The sequence below is a fragment of the Saccostrea echinata genome, unplaced genomic scaffold (genome assembly GCF_033153115.1).
Source record: "Saccostrea echinata isolate AGI-Se365-2 ecotype Australia unplaced genomic scaffold, CSIRO_AGI_Sech_v1 ptg000009l, whole genome shotgun sequence".
NCBI classification, from domain to species: domain Eukaryota; kingdom Metazoa; phylum Mollusca; class Bivalvia; order Ostreida; family Ostreidae; genus Saccostrea; species Saccostrea echinata.
Genome location: NW_026889758.1, coordinates 53,483,528 through 53,501,806, shown reverse-complemented (window position 1 = coordinate 53,501,806; position 18,279 = coordinate 53,483,528). Strand labels below are relative to the sequence as shown.

The following is an 18,279-nucleotide window of genomic DNA, read 5'->3' as shown; positions in this document are numbered from 1 at the left end:
CGTAGATCTAATTTGAATCACATTCCCAATCCTATCAAAAGTCGAAAATATGTTCATCACAAAAAGTCTTTTATTCACTGATTTTTTTTTTAAACTTTGATATACAACTATTTCGTCATTAAAATTAGATTAAGGGAGTTCCATTTAACAAATGATAAAAATCAAGGCTGCAAATGCCCAATGAGTATCTCGTTTTAACCCTCCAAGATCATTTGAAATCGGTTTGATATGTATATTATTCAAGAACTTCATGACTGACAAACAGTACACATTCATTTGGAAACAAAACACTTAAGGGTGTGTTTTGGACATGAAGTATGTCATTTAAAGGCCAGTATAGATTGTTAAAGTTTTATTACATGCACATTTAAACCATAATTCACTTTTTTATATTTACGTCACGAGAGTCATTAGTCCAGTTAAAATATCCCTTACTTTTAAAAATCGGCCCAAGAAGCGCAATCACCAATAATAAGTTTAAGCATGTTAATTTTTTTCTTTCTGAACTCTGGTATGGTCGACTCAGCATTAGGTGCCTCAAGAAACAGTTCTTGAGAGCTACGTTTGAGGAAAAAAGGGGGGTATTACCCGTGAACTACTCAAGTACAAAAAAATCTTTTCAGAAAAAAATATTATTTTATTTATTACAAATATCATCAATAGAAATTTTCAAAAAGTGAATATGACATTAACAAAAAAGTATGTCGTTTATTTTTCTTTTAAAAATTGTTTCTAAACTTCCAGAGTTGAGCTGCCGCACCAGCAAAACATCTTTTGTAATGCCTTTCTCAAAGATTTTCTTCTTTTCTGTAAAGAATTTTTTTTAGCATGGATAGTTGCCTTTTCATTGCATGATTTTAATTTTTGCTATTTCGAATGCAGGGCAAAAAAGTATGAAGCAAACCAAAACTAGAACTCTTTTACATTTTTTTAAAAATAAATGCATTAACTTCCTTAATCACTTGCCTTGTTTGGCTTGCTCTTGGTCATGGGTGTTTCGATAAAATCGAGTTCGTCCCTGCAATTAGTTTTCATCATGCCAACCTAGAAAAAAAATGAAAATATGATTAAAAAACAAGAGATGTTGCAAGAGAAATTAATTTGGACGGTTTTCAATACTAGTATGTGTGCTTTATAAATAATGAATATCATCACCTCTACTTTTGCATTGTCTGTCTCTGGTATCGCAGAATCCGTAGTAACAACAGAGAGCGGTAGGTCCTGTGACTATGAAACAGAAACAAAATATGGATATTATAGGCATGTTGTGAACATTTGCAATGTATAACAATAATATCCAACTATCACAAGTAATACAAGATCATTCCCATTAAATGTTGATACACAAAAAATCCACCTTTGTTGTTATTATTGGTTTCAGGGTAATATCCTCCAATTCCTGAACAGCTCCGTCTTTAAGGGAGATCAAGGCTGACATGTCCTTAACAAAACAAAGAAATGATTTACAAATACTGAAAAACATAGTGTAATTATTCTTCAGGTCTTCTACTTAATATTTACTAAAGAAAAAAAATACGCGCATTTTCATAATGATTGCTCACCAAATGGGCAGCAAATGCCTGTCGTCCTCTCTGTACGGTTTTCTGGAAAACAGTAACATTAAATACTATGTATTTTTCTTCTTTGTTTATTTTCATTGTTACATTGTATTTTTGAAATTTTTATAAATACTTTTATTATCTGAGTAAGTGGAAACTTCACTGTTCATCTCTAAATCTATCCCCCTGCGGCTACAGATCATCTCCATCAAAGCTATTTCTTTTCTGGTTTTTGCCATCATCTGAAACAAAAAAAAAGTTTTCTTTGGACTAAATTTCCGCAACAAATGATTTTTCTGTATGTGTGTGAGTAAGTGTTTTTATTTTTTTCATATTGTGAATTTCAATCTTAATAAATGTGCTGGACGCCGACGTAACTATACTTACAATTCTGTGATACCTCTCCATTCTGTCACCAAAGTGAGACAATGGTAGTATATCATATAGTCCAGGAGGTGGGACCTAAGGAAAATGAATATTAAACAAAATGATAAAATAAACCTTTGTTGCAGGAGGGTTACAAGTACATTTAGATTAAAGCTATCCAGCCTAATTACCACCAAAGGATCAGACTTCATTCTTTCCAGTAACCCTGCACTAGTACTAGTTCTATACGATGAATCCATCCTCTTCGCTAATGAATCCATCCTCTTCGCTCTCAAACTTTAATTCTAGTTTTTAAATAAGTCATAAATTAAAATACACACACACGAGCGTTAATTCGGGACATTGTCATGATGAATCAATTTGAACATATATTATGTTTGCAAAATATGAATGAATTTACCTGATTTTAATTTCTTTGTTTACAATAGCCAACCACAGTCGTCGTGAAGCTTATTGCTATATTGTGACGTCATCAAGGAATTGCGTCTGCAACGCATTATGACGACACGACATTGTGATTCGGAATTTTTGACTGTCCAAAGGTACCGACGTCATCACACTTTTTGTATTTTATCTTATATACTATAATACATAATAAGTATACATAGCTTTCAAAATAGGTTCGATAAAATAGATCATTTTTCCCCAAACTTTCTGCTTTGAAGGGAACTCGAGTTTAATTAATTAGTATATTAACAGTCACATCGCAAAAAATTCAAAGTCTGCAATTATATAACATTAGGAAAATGATTGCCAGTTCAGAAAGGGACCCATCATTAATCGTGATTTCTCGTTACTAACCGTCAAGAATGATGTTACATGCACAAGTTGGGAATCAATTCATAGGTAACACCCTGATAAGCTGCAAAATGTAAAAGCTGAAGATAACGAAAAGTGATCAATCTCTTAGATCAAGTAAAAAATACCAATCTTGAATGGGCAAAAAACGCTGCATGCCTCCTGGAACCGCCAGAGGTGAAATCGGGTGTCTAGAAGGAGTAAACATTCCCTGTCGAACGGTCACATTCACCTTGAATCCTCTGTATTGACCAGGTAAACGCATCGTCGAATACGGGTGATCTCGTATTTTCTCACTGGTGACGAGTTAAAAAACGAGTTCACCCGTGGGTAATCGACGATGAGCTAAACGAGGTATTGGTATAAAGATAAAGTATAAAGTCGAGTACAACAAAAAAAACTTCAGAAAATAATATCTTTTATTTGTTATAAATCATTAATGAAAATTTTCAAAAACGTGAATATGACATTAACAAAAAAGAGTGTCATTTGTTTTTCTTTTACAAATTGTTTCTAAACTTCTAGAGTTGAGCTGCCACACCAGCAAAGCATCTTTTGTAATGTCTTTTTCAAAGATTTTCTTCTTTTCTGTAAAGAAAAAAATTTTTTTAGCATGGATGGTTGCCTTTTCATTGATTTAATTCTTTGCGATTTCGAATGCAGGGCTAAATAATGTGCAAACTAAAACAAGAACTCTTTTAAGTTTTAATTAAATGTGTCATCTTCCTTCTTATTAATTCATGTGAAATAAGCAAACCAAAACTAGAACTCCTTTAAAATTTAAATATATTGTAACGTGCTGACGCTACACTCTGAACTGCCTGAGTCTGTCAGGATGGTGCAGTTCAAATTTTGAAGTTTAAATTTATTTCTTTTATTATTTAATTCTTTTTTTTTCTGACACCAGGTACTATTTAAGTACCAAAGAAACAAAATGAAGAGTCTGCTTCAAGTTCCACAATTTATTTAGTGCAATAGTCCCTTTTAACAAGATAATAAATTAATAGCTTCCTCAAAATAACATGAAATTAATTCCTTTGTTTCTCAATTTCTCCCAAAATAAAACCAGAATTCAAGTAAATTCACAAACAGTACTTTTGTAAAGTCTGATTCAGAGATAACTCCAAATATGTGACTTTAATTAAATTACTTGCAATTAATTAATAAATTGATAAAATTCCCAACTTTTGTAAAGTCTGATTCAGAGATAACTCGGAATATGTGACTTTAATTTAAGTTATTCACACTAATTAACAAATTAGTTGATCAGATTTCCAAATTCAGAAATATGTGATCAAATCTAAATCCCTAAAAATATTTCCTAGCAATTTCAATTAGTTTTTACCCAGTAAAATTCCAAATGAATAAATAAACTTACATCTTAAAAATTATGCTAACCCCACTTGTTTCTCTAAAACCCAAAAGTTGCAGACTAACGAAAATTGACGGATTCGTCATATTTATACCCCGTCAAAATCCGTTTAACCAATTTACTCTAAAAATTCGTCTACTAAGAACAGATTTCGTTTACAATAAACGGAAAATATCTCGTGCAACATAGTTCCATTATTAAAACTTTCAAACAAATAAAATTATACAATTTAAATACTACTTTTCATTCAACATCTCATGTATAAAGATAAAAATATTACTTTGTTTACTTACAATGTCACGTCATGACACAAGAGGTATGAATATTAATAGGGGTGAAATCTAAAAACAGCAAATTGACCCGGAAGTAAAGGTCAACCTATGAACTACAAAAAATAGTAGCTGACAACTTCCTTCAAAAAGTGTACAAATAATGGAATTAAGACAGTGCATATACCCTAACAATACAAGAAATGCATCATATAGCCTGGGAATGAATCAGTAAGTGTGTCAATTAAAATATTTAATGATTTCCATGAAATGAAACGCACGTGTGACATATCAGTTCGAATTTCCTCAACATAACTAATACGTAAGATATAACATTACAATAATCTAGTAATAAATAAAATTACACACATTAAACTTTTAAAATAAGTACCTGAGCATAACATAATATTGTAAAATGCAAGTTTCCCGTAATTTACAACTATAAAACAAGTAAAGTTAACTCAAGTCAATCGCCAGCATTTAGGGACCATCTCAAAACATAATGTTCAATATAACAACACAACATAACATTACATTTTTATACACCAAAAATATGTAACGTGCTGACGCTACACTCTGAACTGCCTGAGTCTGTCAGGATGGTGCAGTTCAAATTTTGAAGTTTAAATTTATTTCTTTTATTATTTAATTCTTTTTTTTTCTGACACCAGGTACTATTTAAGTACCAAAGAAACAAAATGAAGAGTCTGCTTCAAGTTCCACAATTTATTTAGTGCAATAGTCCCTTTTAACAAGATAATAAATTAATAGCTTCCTCAAAATAACATGAAATTAATTCCTTTGTTTCTCAATTTCTCCCAAAATAAAACCAGAATTCAAGTAAATTCACAAACAGTACTTTTGTAAAGTCTGATTCAGAGATAACTCCAAATATGTGACTTTAATTAAATTACTTGCAATTAATTAATAAATTGATAAAATTCCCAACTTTTGTAAAGTCTGATTCAGAGATAACTCGGAATATGTGACTTTAATTTAAGTTATTCACACTAATTAACAAATTAGTTGATCAGATTTCCAAATTCAGAAATATGTGATCAAATCTAAATCCCTAAAAATATTTCCTAGCAATTTCAATTAGTTTTTACCCAGTAAAATTCCAAATGAATAAATAAACTTACATCTTAAAAATTATGCTAACCCCACTTGTTTCTCTAAAACCCAAAAGTTGCAGACTAACGAAAATTGACGGATTCGTCATATTTATACCCCGTCAAAATCCGTTTAACCAATTTACTCTAAAAATTCGTCTACTAAGAACAGATTTCGTTTACAATAAACGGAAAATATCTCGTGCAACATAGTTCCATTATTAAAACTTTCAAACAAATAAAATTATACAATTTAAATACTACTTTTCATTCAACATCTCATGTATAAAGATAAAAATATTACTTTGTTTACTTACAATGTCACGTCATGACACAAGAGGTATGAATATTAATAGGGGTGAAATCTAAAAACAGCAAATTGACCCGGAAGTAAAGGTCAACCTATGAACTACAAAAAATAGTAGCTGACAACTTCCTTCAAAAAGTGTACAAATAATGGAATTAAGACAGTGCATATACCCTAACAATACAAGAAATGCATCATATAGCCTGGGAATGAATCAGTAAGTGTGTCAATTAAAATATTTAATGATTTCCATGAAATGAAACGCACGTGTGACATATCAGTTCGAATTTCCTCAACATAACTAATACGTAAGATATAACATTACAATAATCTAGTAATAAATAAAATTACACACATTAAACTTTTAAAATAAGTACCTGAGCATAACATAATATTGTAAAATGCAAGTTTCCCGTAATTTACAACTATAAAACAAGTAAAGTTAACTCAAGTCAATCGCCAGCATTTAGGGACCATCTCAAAATATATGTTCAATATAACAACACAACATAACATTACATTTTTATCCCCCTCTTAAGTTTCCAGTGTCCTCACGGAAACTTCAATAACAAATAACTTAATCATGAAATATTTAAAATACATTTGAATTCCTTCAAAAATATTAATAAAAATACACATCTCTTCAAATATAGATATACATGTGTATATATAAACAAATTCAACACTATTAACATCTACTTCCTCCAGGTCTGTCTCCTCCTGAGGGGCGTTCTCCTCCTTCTTAGTGTTCTTGATCTCCTTCTTGACTGTGCCTCCTCTCTAGTGTGTGTAGGTACTGGTACTGCATGTGGAGGGATGCTGTCTGCCAATAAGACCTTGTGTACCAATAAGGGTGATCCTATTCTGATAATTGGCAGTACTTCATGCCCTAGCTCTAAAGTATTTGCTTTCAAGTTGATCTCTGCCTTCCCAATGTCATTGTACATCAAAAAATCAATTCCAATTAGCCCTTCATCTTGAATATCTGCAACAATAAACTCAAAACAAAATTCAACAGTATGAAGTTTTATTTTGAAAAGGGCCTTTCCAAATTCAACAAGTGGGTCTCCATTGACGGAAGTTAGAGAAGATTTTTCTAAAACTGGTCTTTCCAGTTCTGGGATTTTGTCATAAACTCTCTTGGAAATTACTGACCTCACGGCTCCAGTGTCTACGGTGAAGAATATCTTAACATTTTTTAGTGTGCCCCTTAAATAGATCCCATCAGTTCTTGGATGCTGTCTATTGATTGAAAGTTGTTCAGCTTGTATAATGTTCTCTGGCTCTGTCACTCTTTTCCTACAGGTGAGATCATCAGGTAAAATATCCTTTACTTGATCCTGGACTCCTTCACCTTGACCCACTTCATCCCCCATCTCTGTCATAATGGCCTCCTCTGCATTATGTCCCATGGAGTGACGTTGGGTCCCCGAGTCCTTAATCTCGACCTCACCTGAATCTGTGTCATCCGAGCTCTCCCCTACCTGATTCTGGACTCCTTCACCTTGACCCACTTCATCCCCCATCTCTGTCATAATGGCCTCCTCTGCATTATGTCCCATGGAGTGACGTTGGGTCCCCGAGTCCTTAATCTCGACCTCACCTGAATCTGTGTCATCCGAGCTCTCCCCTACCTGATTCTGGACTCCTTCACCTTGACCCACTTCATCCCCCATCTCTGTCATAATGGCCTCCTCTGCATTATGTCCCATGGAGTGACGTTGGGTCCCCGAGTCCTTAATCTCGACCTCACCTGAATCTGTGTCATCCGAGCTCTCCCCTACCTGATTCTGGATTCCTTCACCTTGACCCACTTCATCCCCCATCTCTGTCATAATGGCCTCCTTTGCATTATGTCCCATGGAGTGACCTTGGGTCCCCGAGTCCTTCATCTCAACCTCAGCTGCACTTAAGACATTATTTTCAAATAAATTATTTTCATTACAATGACTTACTGAGATATACAAAGATCCACTTGTGAATTTAGATAGGCCCATTTCATCACCTGGGGTCTGCTCATGGCCTACTGAGCCGACCCGCTGCAGTTTAACTGTTGTGATTCTCTAGGAATAAAGTCTCTGGCATTGGTATTGAAAGCAGTTTGATTTTCTGGTCTTGTAGATGCGAATCCTCTTTGGCTTTCATTTGATCTCCTGTTCACCCTCTGTGAACAATTCTTGGAAATATGACCTGGTTGTTGACAGGTGAAGCAAATTATTTCCCTCTTATTCTCTTTGTATGTAGGCTTACCTGAGAACTGACTCTTCTCACTTGAATCCTGCATTTTTTCTTTCAAACCCATCAACATATCCTTAAGCATTCCCTCCAAGTCCTGCTTATTCATGCATACCATTCCTGCATTGTTTGATTGTTCTGTTTGATTAAGTTTCTCAGTTTTCTTTTCTCCTTGTCGTCCAGTTTCCTTCTGTTTTTGCTTCTGTCCCACATCATGGTCATTTTCCTGGTGGTCCCTGTTGTTTGACTTCACTTGTCTTGTCCGCTGGTATCTATCACGGTCTTCCTCTTGATGTGTCCCTGTGTTTGTATTCCGAGCAGCCTCAAAGTAATGCACTACATGGTGAACAGCTTCCTCAATAGTGCTTGGCTCCTTGTTCAACTCTACATGTATTCTGGCATTGTTGTTATGTAGCCCCATCAGAAATCTCCTTAACAGGTCCTCTTGCCTGGTCTCTAGTCCTCTCTTTGGATATGCTTTGTCATATAGGCGCTTCAGTTCTGCTGCATATTCCTCTGCAGATTCTCTGTAATTTTGATTCCGACGACTGAACTGGGTCACATAGGCTTTTGTTGTCTCTATGACATCAAACCTTTCTTTCATCTCCTGAATGAGGACTTGATACTTGGAGGTAACTGAGGGTTTAAGTTGACCGTAAACGAATTCAGCAGCCTTACCTTGTATTCTAGGCAGCAACTGTTGTAATTTCTCATGTTCGTCCCATTTATTCAGATTACTAACCGACTCAAATCTGTTGTACCAAACCTTCCACTGCTCAGTGCCTGTAAAGGGAGGTAACTTGGCCCCAAAAGTCTTACTGTACCTTTTGTCTCTAATGATGCTGGAGGTCTTTACAGTAGAAGTACAGCTCCTGCCATCTTCATCTTCTGATGATGAATCAGAACTCACCTCTCTCTCATGTTTAGTATCAGAGTTATGTCTTTTTATTCTCTTTGTTGCTCTGGAATTTGTGGTCCACTGAGATTGTGTGCTGCTAGGATCAATAGCTTTATCTTGTAGATTCTTTCCATTCAAATTTTGTACCATTGTCTTCATTTCAGTCATAGTTGTAGTCACTTCCTCAATTAGAGCCTTGAAAGTGCCTACGATACCTGATCTCTCCATACACCTTTCAAATGCTGCCTCATCATTTGGCTCTGGCTGATTAAGTTTCTGATCAAAAAATGGTGGTCGTGAAGTGACGGGAGCAGATCTAGGACGTGTAGAATTAGGTGTATTCCTAACAGATGGAACTATAAACCTTACCTCATCCTGACTGCTATAGTCAGTCTCTGCATTTACATCTCTGGGCAAAATTGAGCTAATCGTGCCAGTATTACTCCTACTTACAAGAGGGGGTTGTTGAGTAGGTGGACCCTGTTTGTTTAATGTACTCATTCTATCTCTGGAATCTGTTGCTGCAGTCTGTGGACTATTTCCTTTATGCAGTCTTTCTGACATCTCATCATTAGTAGAATCTACATCTGTTTGAGTATCTACTTCACTTGACTCTAAAGTGTCACCTGTTTCTAAGTTTTGTACCCTCTTCTTTTTATGTGCCCTTGTTGCATACATTGTGATTACCTGGGTTCGTTTCACTGGATCCTAGGTAAAATGCTCAAGGATCCCACTTCTGACACCAAAAATATGTAACGTGCTGACGCTACACTCTGAACTGCCTGAGTCTGTCAGGATGGTGCAGTTCAAATTTTGAAGTTTAAATTTATTTCTTTTATTATTTAATTCTTTTTTTTTCTGACACCAGGTACTATTTAAGTACCAAAGAAACAAAATGAAGAGTCTGCTTCAAGTTCCACAATTTATTTAGTGCAATAGTCCCTTTTAACAAGATAATAAATTAATAGCTTCCTCAAAATAACATGAAATTAATTCCTTTGTTTCTCAATTTCTCCCAAAATAAAACCAGAATTCAAGTAAATTCACAAACAGTACTTTTGTAAAGTCTGATTCAGAGATAACTCCAAATATGTGACTTTAATTAAATTACTTGCAATTAATTAATAAATTGATAAAATTCCCAACTTTTGTAAAGTCTGATTCAGAGATAACTCGGAATATGTGACTTTAATTTAAGTTATTCACACTAATTAACAAATTAGTTGATCAGATTTCCAAATTCAGAAATATGTGATCAAATCTAAATCCCTAAAAATATTTCCTAGCAATTTCAATTAGTTTTTACCCAGTAAAATTCCAAATGAATAAATAAACTTACATCTTAAAAATTATGCTAACCCCACTTGTTTCTCTAAAACCCAAAAGTTGCAGACTAACGAAAATTGACGGATTCGTCATATTTATACCCCGTCAAAATCCGTTTAACCAATTTACTCTAAAAATTCGTCTACTAAGAACAGATTTCGTTTACAATAAACGGAAAATATCTCGTGCAACATAGTTCCATTATTAAAACTTTCAAACAAATAAAATTATACAATTTAAATACTACTTTTCATTCAACATCTCATGTATAAAGATAAAAATATTACTTTGTTTACTTACAATGTCACGTCATGACACAAGAGGTATGAATATTAATAGGGGTGAAATCTAAAAACAGCAAATTGACCCGGAAGTAAAGGTCAACCTATGAACTACAAAAAATAGTAGCTGACAACTTCCTTCAAAAAGTGTACAAATAATGGAATTAAGACAGTGCATATACCCTAACAATACAAGAAATGCATCATATAGCCTGGGAATGAATCAGTAAGTGTGTCAATTAAAATATTTAATGATTTCCATGAAATGAAACGCACGTGTGACATATCAGTTCGAATTTCCTCAACATAACTAATACGTAAGATATAACATTACAATAATCTAGTAATAAATAAAATTACACACATTAAACTTTTAAAATAAGTACCTGAGCATAACATAATATTGTAAAATGCAAGTTTCCCGTAATTTACAACTATAAAACAAGTAAAGTTAACTCAAGTCAATCGCCAGCATTTAGGGACCATCTCAAAACATAATGTTCAATATAACAACACAACATAACATTACAATATGTATTAACTTCCTTAATCACTTGCCTTGTTTGGCTTGCTCTTGGTCACGGGCGTTTCGATAAAATCCAGTTCGTCCTTAAAATAAGTTTTCATCATTCCAACCTAGAAAAAACAAATATGATTCAAAAACAAGAAATGTTAGGAGAGAAATTAAATTTGGACGTTTTTCAATATTGAAATAGGTGTGCTTTATAAATAATGAATATCATCACCTCTACTTCTGCAATGTCTGTCTCTGGTATCGCTGAATCCGTAGCAACCACTGAGAACGGTAAGTCCTGTGACTGTGAAGCAGAAACAAAATATGGATATTATTAGGCATACTGTGATCATTTGCATTTATAACAATAATATCCAACTATCACAAGTAATACAAGATCATTCCCATTAAATGTTGATACACAAAAAATCCACCTTTGTTGTTATTATTGGTTTCAGGGTAATATCCTCCAATTCCTGAACAGCTCCGTCTTTAAGGGAGATCAAGGCTGACATGTCCTTAACAAAACAAAGAAATGATTTACAAATACTGAAAAACATAGTGTAATTATTCTTCAGGTCTTCTACTTAATATTTATTAAAGAAAAAAAATATACGCGCATTTTCATAATTGCTCACCAAATGGGCAGCAAATGCCTGTCGTCCTCTCTGTACGGTTTTCTGGAAAACAGTAACATTAAATACTATGTATTTTCTTCTTTATTTATTTTCATTGTTACATTGTATTTTTGAAATTTTTATAAATACTTTTATTATCTGAGTAAGTGGAAACTTCATTGTTCACCTCTAAATCTATCCCCCTGCGGCTACAGATCATCTCCATCAAAGCTATATCTTTTCTGGTTTTTGCCATCATCTGAAACAAAAAAAAAGTTTTCTTTGGACTAAATTTCCGAAACAATTGATTTTTTCTGCATGTGTGTGAGTAAGTGTTTCATTTTTTTCATATTGTGAATTGAATTTCAATCCTAATAAATGTGCTGGACGCCGACGTAACTATACTTACAATTCTGTGATACCTCTCCATTCTGTCACCAAAGTGAGACAATGGTAGTATATCATATAGTCCAGGAGGTGGGACCTGAGGAAAATTAATATGAAACAATGATAAAATAAAACTTTGCAGTAGTGTTACAAGTACATTTAGATTAAAGCCATCCAGCTTAATTACCACCAAAGGATCAGAGCTCATTCTTTCCAGTAACCCTGCACTAGTTCTATACGATGCATCCATCCTCTTTGCTGATGAATCCATCCTCTGTGCTCTCAAACTTTTAATCTGTTTTTAAATAGTAGTATATTGAAACACACTTACGAGCGTTAAATCGGGACATCGTCATAATGAATCAATTTGAACACATACTGCGTTTGCAAAATATGAATTAATTAATTGTTTACCTGAATTTAATTTCTTTGATTACAATAGCCAACCACAGTCGTCGTGAAGCTAATTGATATATTGTGACGTCATCAATGATATTGCGTCTGCAAAGCATTATGACGACACGACATTGTGATTCGGAATTTTTGAGTGTTAGTCCTACGGTACTGGCATCGTCAATTTTTGTATTATATCTCCATGGCCGTAGGAACCGGGGGGGGGGGGGGGCACGGGGGGGCCCAATATTTTTTCCGATATATAAATTACTATAGAAAACATAGAGCTATGTGCTTGTGCCCCCTCAATAATAACGTCTGATGACCTTTTTCTTTTTTTTTTTTTTTTGCTTGTCAAGGAATTTTGGATGTTGATAGTTCCCCCTCAACTAGAAAATGTATGGTTGTGCCCCCTCAAAGTGAAATTGCTTCCTACGGGCCTGATCCCAGAATACTGACATAATAAGTATACATAAGCTTTCAAAATAGGTTCGATAAAATAGATCATTTTTGCTTTGAAGAGAACTCGAGTTTAATTTACAGTATATTGACAGTCACATCGCAGAAAATTCTCAGTCTGCGATTTAATATAGAACATTATGAAAATGACTGCCAGTTCGGAAAGGTATCCATCATTAATCGTGATTTTGCTAACTGTCAACAATGATGTTACACACTTTGGGAATCAATTTATAGATCACAACCTCATAAGCTGCAAAATGTCATCTTCGCTAGCCAAGGGTTTTCGGTCCGCTTTGCTCCCCATAAACGGGAACAGAGCGGACCGAAAACCAATGGCTAGCGAAGACGCAAAATGTAAAAGCTGAAGATAACGAACGGTGATCAATCTCATAAATCAAACCCAGAGTCATTTTTTATTTGCTGCAGTATATACATATTATAACTGCGCAAATTCCAGGGGGTCAAGACCCCCCCCCCCCCGCCCTCTAGATCCGCGCATGTTTCAAACGTCTAGTTTGGCGTTAAGTCAGGTTATCACACTTACATTTAACAACAATTCAAATGAGGAAGACAGAGAGTGGACAATCAGTCAAACTTAACTCACTTACTTTTGAATCTAAGGACATATACATAGGAATGAATTTAAAAATAACCTTTGGACAAATGCTACAACTCAAATCAAGACCCTTAATTAAAAAAATGGCAGTAAAGATTCTTAAAAAGAAGCGAGAGATTTAAAAGACTTGCAGATCAACTGAAAATGAGTGTTGAAAAGTAACGTCATCACTATGTCGGTAACATCTTCGCAGCGCTAGACAAAGCATAACATTGTGTTTTTCGTAATATTTTAAAAGTAATATGACTAATATAAAATTTTAAGACAAAAGTCAAAATAGAAAGGGTTAAAACTATAAAATTTTATTGATAACATTCATTTTAAAGATTCCATAGCAGTTATGACTTTACTTTTGTATAAACCCTGTAGTTAAACAAGTACTGAATACAGTGGATCCTCATTAATCTGGACATCAAAAATCTGGACGCTTCACCTTCCATACAAAATTAGTGGGGAACAATTTATCTATACTAGGTACGTTTCAGTAATCCAGTCATCGTTCATTAATCCAGACAATTTGCTCAGGAACACAACTATCCAGATTAACGAGGCTTGACTGTAATAACTATTGAAAGCATCATTTATTACTCAAGTCTCAAAATAAAGCTTCAAACTAAAATCTTTTTATGCAACAATTTTCATTTCATGCTTCTTACATGTAATTTGACCCAAGGTAGGTTCAAGTTTTGGAAGTGGTCTTGTAAATACACACAGAGTTAGATCCAATCCAATTTTATGTGATACACAAGTATGAAATTCATTACAATGACATATGGCAATAAGAGATTAAGTTCAACTGAAAATTTTGAGGCAAATTGAATAAATATTCTCATCAATCTTTGATTTGAGTATGTAGATGTACATGTGACCTTGTATTTAGTCAGCATATTAAATTCATACACGCTATATCTTAAAATCACATATTCCACAATTAAAAAAAATCATTCATCATTCATTTACAATAATTTCATGCTCAATTATTTATCAGGGAAAGTGTATAGAAAAGTCTTGAATATCGGTTTGAACTGTCTCGTAGCCTCACCACTGTTTCTGCGTCGGACTCTGTTAAAGTCCGGGTAAAGAATGAGGGATAATTGCTTATCTCTTTCACCTAGTGCTAGATCAGTGCTAGTCATCTGCTCATTAAAAGCCAGTCCAACAAGAAAGGGTTCACACTGCATTAAGTTGCATCTGTGAATGTACTTGTCATAGTAACCTTTTCCTCTTCCAAGGCGAAAGAAATTTTCACTAAAACCAAGTCCTGGACATGCTATCACATCTAGTCCACCTAAGGAGAAACAGAGGTAAGTGAAACCAAATTCAGTCTCCAAGTCTTAAGGACCTGGGACCTGTTTTACAAAAGAACTTACGACTAAGACCAAAATTTAATTCTGCTAATGCTTTTCAATTTTACATTAAATAGAAAATGGTTTTATTACTTTTAAAAAGTATGTAGAAAGATACTTTTACTCTAGCAATTTTAAACAGAATGATTAATTTTGCAAAATTTTACGATCAACTGAAGTTTTTGGTCTTAGTCATAAGTTCTTTTGTAAAACAGGCCCCTGGATATGAACTTAAGCAATTAATAAAAATTAAAAAGAAATGTTTAAAAATATTTCAGAAAAAAGCTTGAAATGAAACATAATGTCTTAATTAACCTTCACAACTAACCATTTTGTGTGTGGATGTGATATGTAGGTAGGAAAACTCATTTTTCTGCACCAAAGAAAGATTATTAAAATGACAGCATATGTCTCAAATGGAACAATATTTAAAATGAAACATTGTACTAAATAAATTATACTAGTTTGACTTCTTAACTAATACTCATATAAGAGGTATTCACATTCATGACATGTCCAATGAAACACTACAATTTTCCGTTGTTGCTTCACTACAAAAATTACTTTCACAATACCTAAGTCTAATGCATCTGGTCTCCTATCTCCATCCTCTGGTTGCTTGATATTCCAGGACGTTTCCGGCATCCTTTCATAATCCTGCCATGAATACAGGGGAACCATTTTCATGCCTTCTCCCTTGTAATATGGAACAAATATCTGTTTTCCTTGTTGTAGTAGAGTCCTAATGATAAACGTTGTGTCCACTTCATCATCCCTACTCAAGTATACACTGAAACGTTCACTTTTCTTCACTTTTGGCAGATCCAAAAACTAAAATGCATAAATACAAAATTTATTGCAACTGCAGTCTGTGCTACATGTAACAAATTTTCCAAGTACCGGTATATTGCAATAAACATACTTAACAACTGCAGGTAATTTTCTCTCTTAACTCAATTTAATTAATGAAAAATATAAATGATACAGATAGGTGAAAAATGCTTAAAGTCATATATGGCATATTTTTGATAAGTTCAGACTAACTAAAATTAAAAGGATATTTCTATTTGTTTTATTACTTCATATAAAGATAGGACTTTCCTGTAAATTACACAATTGAAATCAATAGTGTTTCATAGATATTAGAAATTTAAAACAATAGCCGATTTATTTACGGATTCCGCATTAAAATATCAGACACAGTTTAAAGTCAATTTAGCTATAGAAATGTGGGGTTATTCATGTTCAAAATCGGTGAAAATTTTAATTTGAACGTAAATAACAAATATCATGTTCATCTACACTCAATCTCGTATTTTTATTTTTTAGCTCAGATACGCCATATATAGCTTTAAATTATTAAAGAAAATTAAGAAGAAAACTTATTCCTTTAGGGACACATTAAAGGGATGTTTTAAAGAGGGAAAAATTCAAGTGGGGAGAAATACACTAGGTTCCATAACTTGCGCTTGTTAGCTAGCGTTTTTTCCCAAACTCTTGCTCTTCATTTTTTTAAATTATAAAAAAAGAAGCTTGTCAATGTCTTCAAAGTTTGTGTACAACCAATCAAATGCTGTGTGAATCAAAGCAACCAGGGACCTATATACAGTTAGTATATAGGTCCCTGCAGCAACCAAATGCTTGGTAGGGGTGCCTGAACACGTTTCAGAAACAAACATAAAAATCAATGTGAGAGAATGAAACATACATCTGCAAAGTTAGAAAGTCATTTCATGCCAATATAATACAGCTTAAGTACTCACCATTTGCGCTACTATTTTCGAGTGGGATTCTTTGACTATCTTTGGAATTGCTGCTATTTTGGCTTTGAACTCTTTTCTGAGTGCTGCTTTCATAGCCTTTTCAGACATTTGCTGGGCCATTGTAATCTTAAGCAATCAAAGCAGAAATTACGGTCATATGTCTGATGTAATTTTACTTTTAAACTATATTGATATGAATTGTTATTATGAATTATAGCGAATAACATGTTTAAAGTCAAGAAAAATAAAAATATTCTCAGGTATATATAAATCATGAGTATTATTATACCTGCCAAGAGTTCTTTTTAAACTTTCGGCTGTTTATGACGGATTAATTCTTCTTTCATTTTCGCTTTACTTTGATGTTAAATCGTACATGCATTTACTCGAATTGTCATGTGAAAGACAAAAGACCAAAAAAAATGAGAAAGACAAAAATGAGTGGAAATGTACTCCAAGGATCTATATAAACATTTTTAAAAAGAAAACCACTTTGGAAGAGTTCTAATGATCAGGGACCTTAAACTATTCACTGATTTATAAGGTCTCTGATTCGATATTTACCTTGCGATTTACATGTCAAATCCTGTTACTGATACATGTATTCATAAACTTTTAGATTAATATTCGAAAGTTATTGTACGTTCTCTTAAACTTTTGATTCATATTCCTAATCATGTACTTTATATTCAAAAGTCGATACATCTGTCCAAAGGCGGATCCAGCGCCGGCGCGTTGGGCGTGCCCTCCCCCCCCCCCCCGCTTGATTTTTTTTTTTGGACATTTTGTTTGTATTATCCTAAAATCAAATAAAAAATACCTCTTATTTGTTGGAATTCGTCGGGGCTTTACCCTGGACCCGCTGGGGGTTCAATGTAGCCCCAGACCCTTACCTTCTACTGCCCCCCCCCCCTCTACCTGGATCCGCCGCTGGTCTGTATTAATTTATATATTTGAAATCTTGTTATTCAAAAAAAGGGAAGAATGACCACCTCCTACCCGCGAAAAATGGCTGTGTAGTGAGACTGTTTATTATAAAGTACGTCTTCTGAGCATTGCTGAGGGGAAGGCTCACTGGGCTATATAGACATACAGTGCATGTATCTACATGTAATTATCTAAAGGCGAAGGGGTGGTCACATATAACTGATATAGCCAGTCTTCCGGAGGAAGTATGACTATGGGGGAAGTGTCACTATAAGCAATTTAACACCGGACGATACACGTGTGAGATTTTCAATATTGGCGTCTAATAGTCCGGACCCCCCCCCCCCCCGGAATTTGAGGAGTTGTTAATTGTACACAGTAGAGTTACTGACGAATAACTTTGGACCTCATTAGAAAACATCGATCTCTGTTAAGTTGGTAGGAAGAGTCATACATTAAGAGGCTCCACCCCACTTCCACCACCACCAGAATGTCCCGTAATTACCGAAATCCCCCCCCCCCCCAAGGAATCACCGAAATGCCCCTTATTTTGTTATAAAATGATAAAAAATTAATAAATATTGATTATATCAACTGTTCTAAAGTTTTTTGCTCGTTAAAAAATTTCTCGATTATTTTTTTTTAGGGAGGGGGGGGGGGGGGCTGGGGAGTGGGGTGGATACCATCCTCCTGGGAAAAAAATCCTGGAT

At 34.2% G+C, this 18,279-nt stretch overlaps 2 protein-coding genes across 2 annotated transcripts; both read right to left on the bottom strand.

The window, feature by feature from the left end:
- Positions 1–11,090: 11,090 nt before the first annotated feature.
- On the bottom strand, positions 11,091–12,354 carry LOC133182883 (uncharacterized). Its single transcript, XM_061317731.1, has 7 exons — positions 12,250–12,354; positions 12,085–12,159; positions 11,863–11,934; positions 11,697–11,738; positions 11,493–11,576; positions 11,291–11,362; positions 11,091–11,180 (listed from the first exon to the last, which is right to left on the bottom strand). Exons 1-7 carry the CDS (start codon positions 12,331–12,333, stop codon positions 11,091–11,093), a joined length of 519 nt encoding a protein of 172 aa, XP_061173715.1. The 5' UTR covers positions 12,334–12,354.
- Positions 12,355–13,819: 1,465 nt separating this feature from the next.
- LOC133183959 (5-formyltetrahydrofolate cyclo-ligase-like) lies at positions 13,820–16,988 on the bottom strand. Its single transcript, XM_061318830.1, has 4 exons — positions 16,932–16,988; positions 16,643–16,768; positions 15,455–15,710; positions 13,820–14,821 (listed from the first exon to the last, which is right to left on the bottom strand). Exons 2-4 carry the CDS (start codon positions 16,760–16,762, stop codon positions 14,511–14,513), a joined length of 687 nt encoding a protein of 228 aa, XP_061174814.1. The 5' UTR covers positions 16,763–16,768; positions 16,932–16,988; the 3' UTR covers positions 13,820–14,510.
- Between the last annotated feature and the right edge of the window lie 1,291 nt (positions 16,989–18,279).

Excerpts from the sequence above, each read along its gene's own strand:
- LOC133182883 (XM_061317731.1), bottom strand. The coding sequence starts at position 12,333 with ATGGATTCATCAGCAAAGAGGATGGATGCATCGTATAGAACTAGTGCA. Across the intron at positions 11,739-11,862 it reads GCAGGGGGATAGATTTAGAG|AAAACCGTACAGAGAGGACG; the intron begins GTGAACAATGAA and ends ACTGTTTTCCAG. Across the intron at positions 11,363-11,492 it reads AACCAATAATAACAACAAAG|TCACAGGACTTACCGTTCTC; the intron begins GTGGATTTTTTG and ends TCTGCTTCACAG.
- LOC133183959 (XM_061318830.1), bottom strand. The coding sequence starts at position 16,762 with ATGGCCCAGCAAATGTCTGAAAAGGCTATGAAAGCAGCACTCAGAAAA. Across the intron at positions 15,711-16,642 it reads CGAAAATAGTAGCGCAAATG|TTTTTGGATCTGCCAAAAGT; the intron begins GTGAGTACTTAA and ends TATGCATTTTAG. Across the intron at positions 14,822-15,454 it reads ACCAGATGCATTAGACTTAG|GTGGACTAGATGTGATAGCA; the intron begins GTATTGTGAAAG and ends GTTTCTCCTTAG.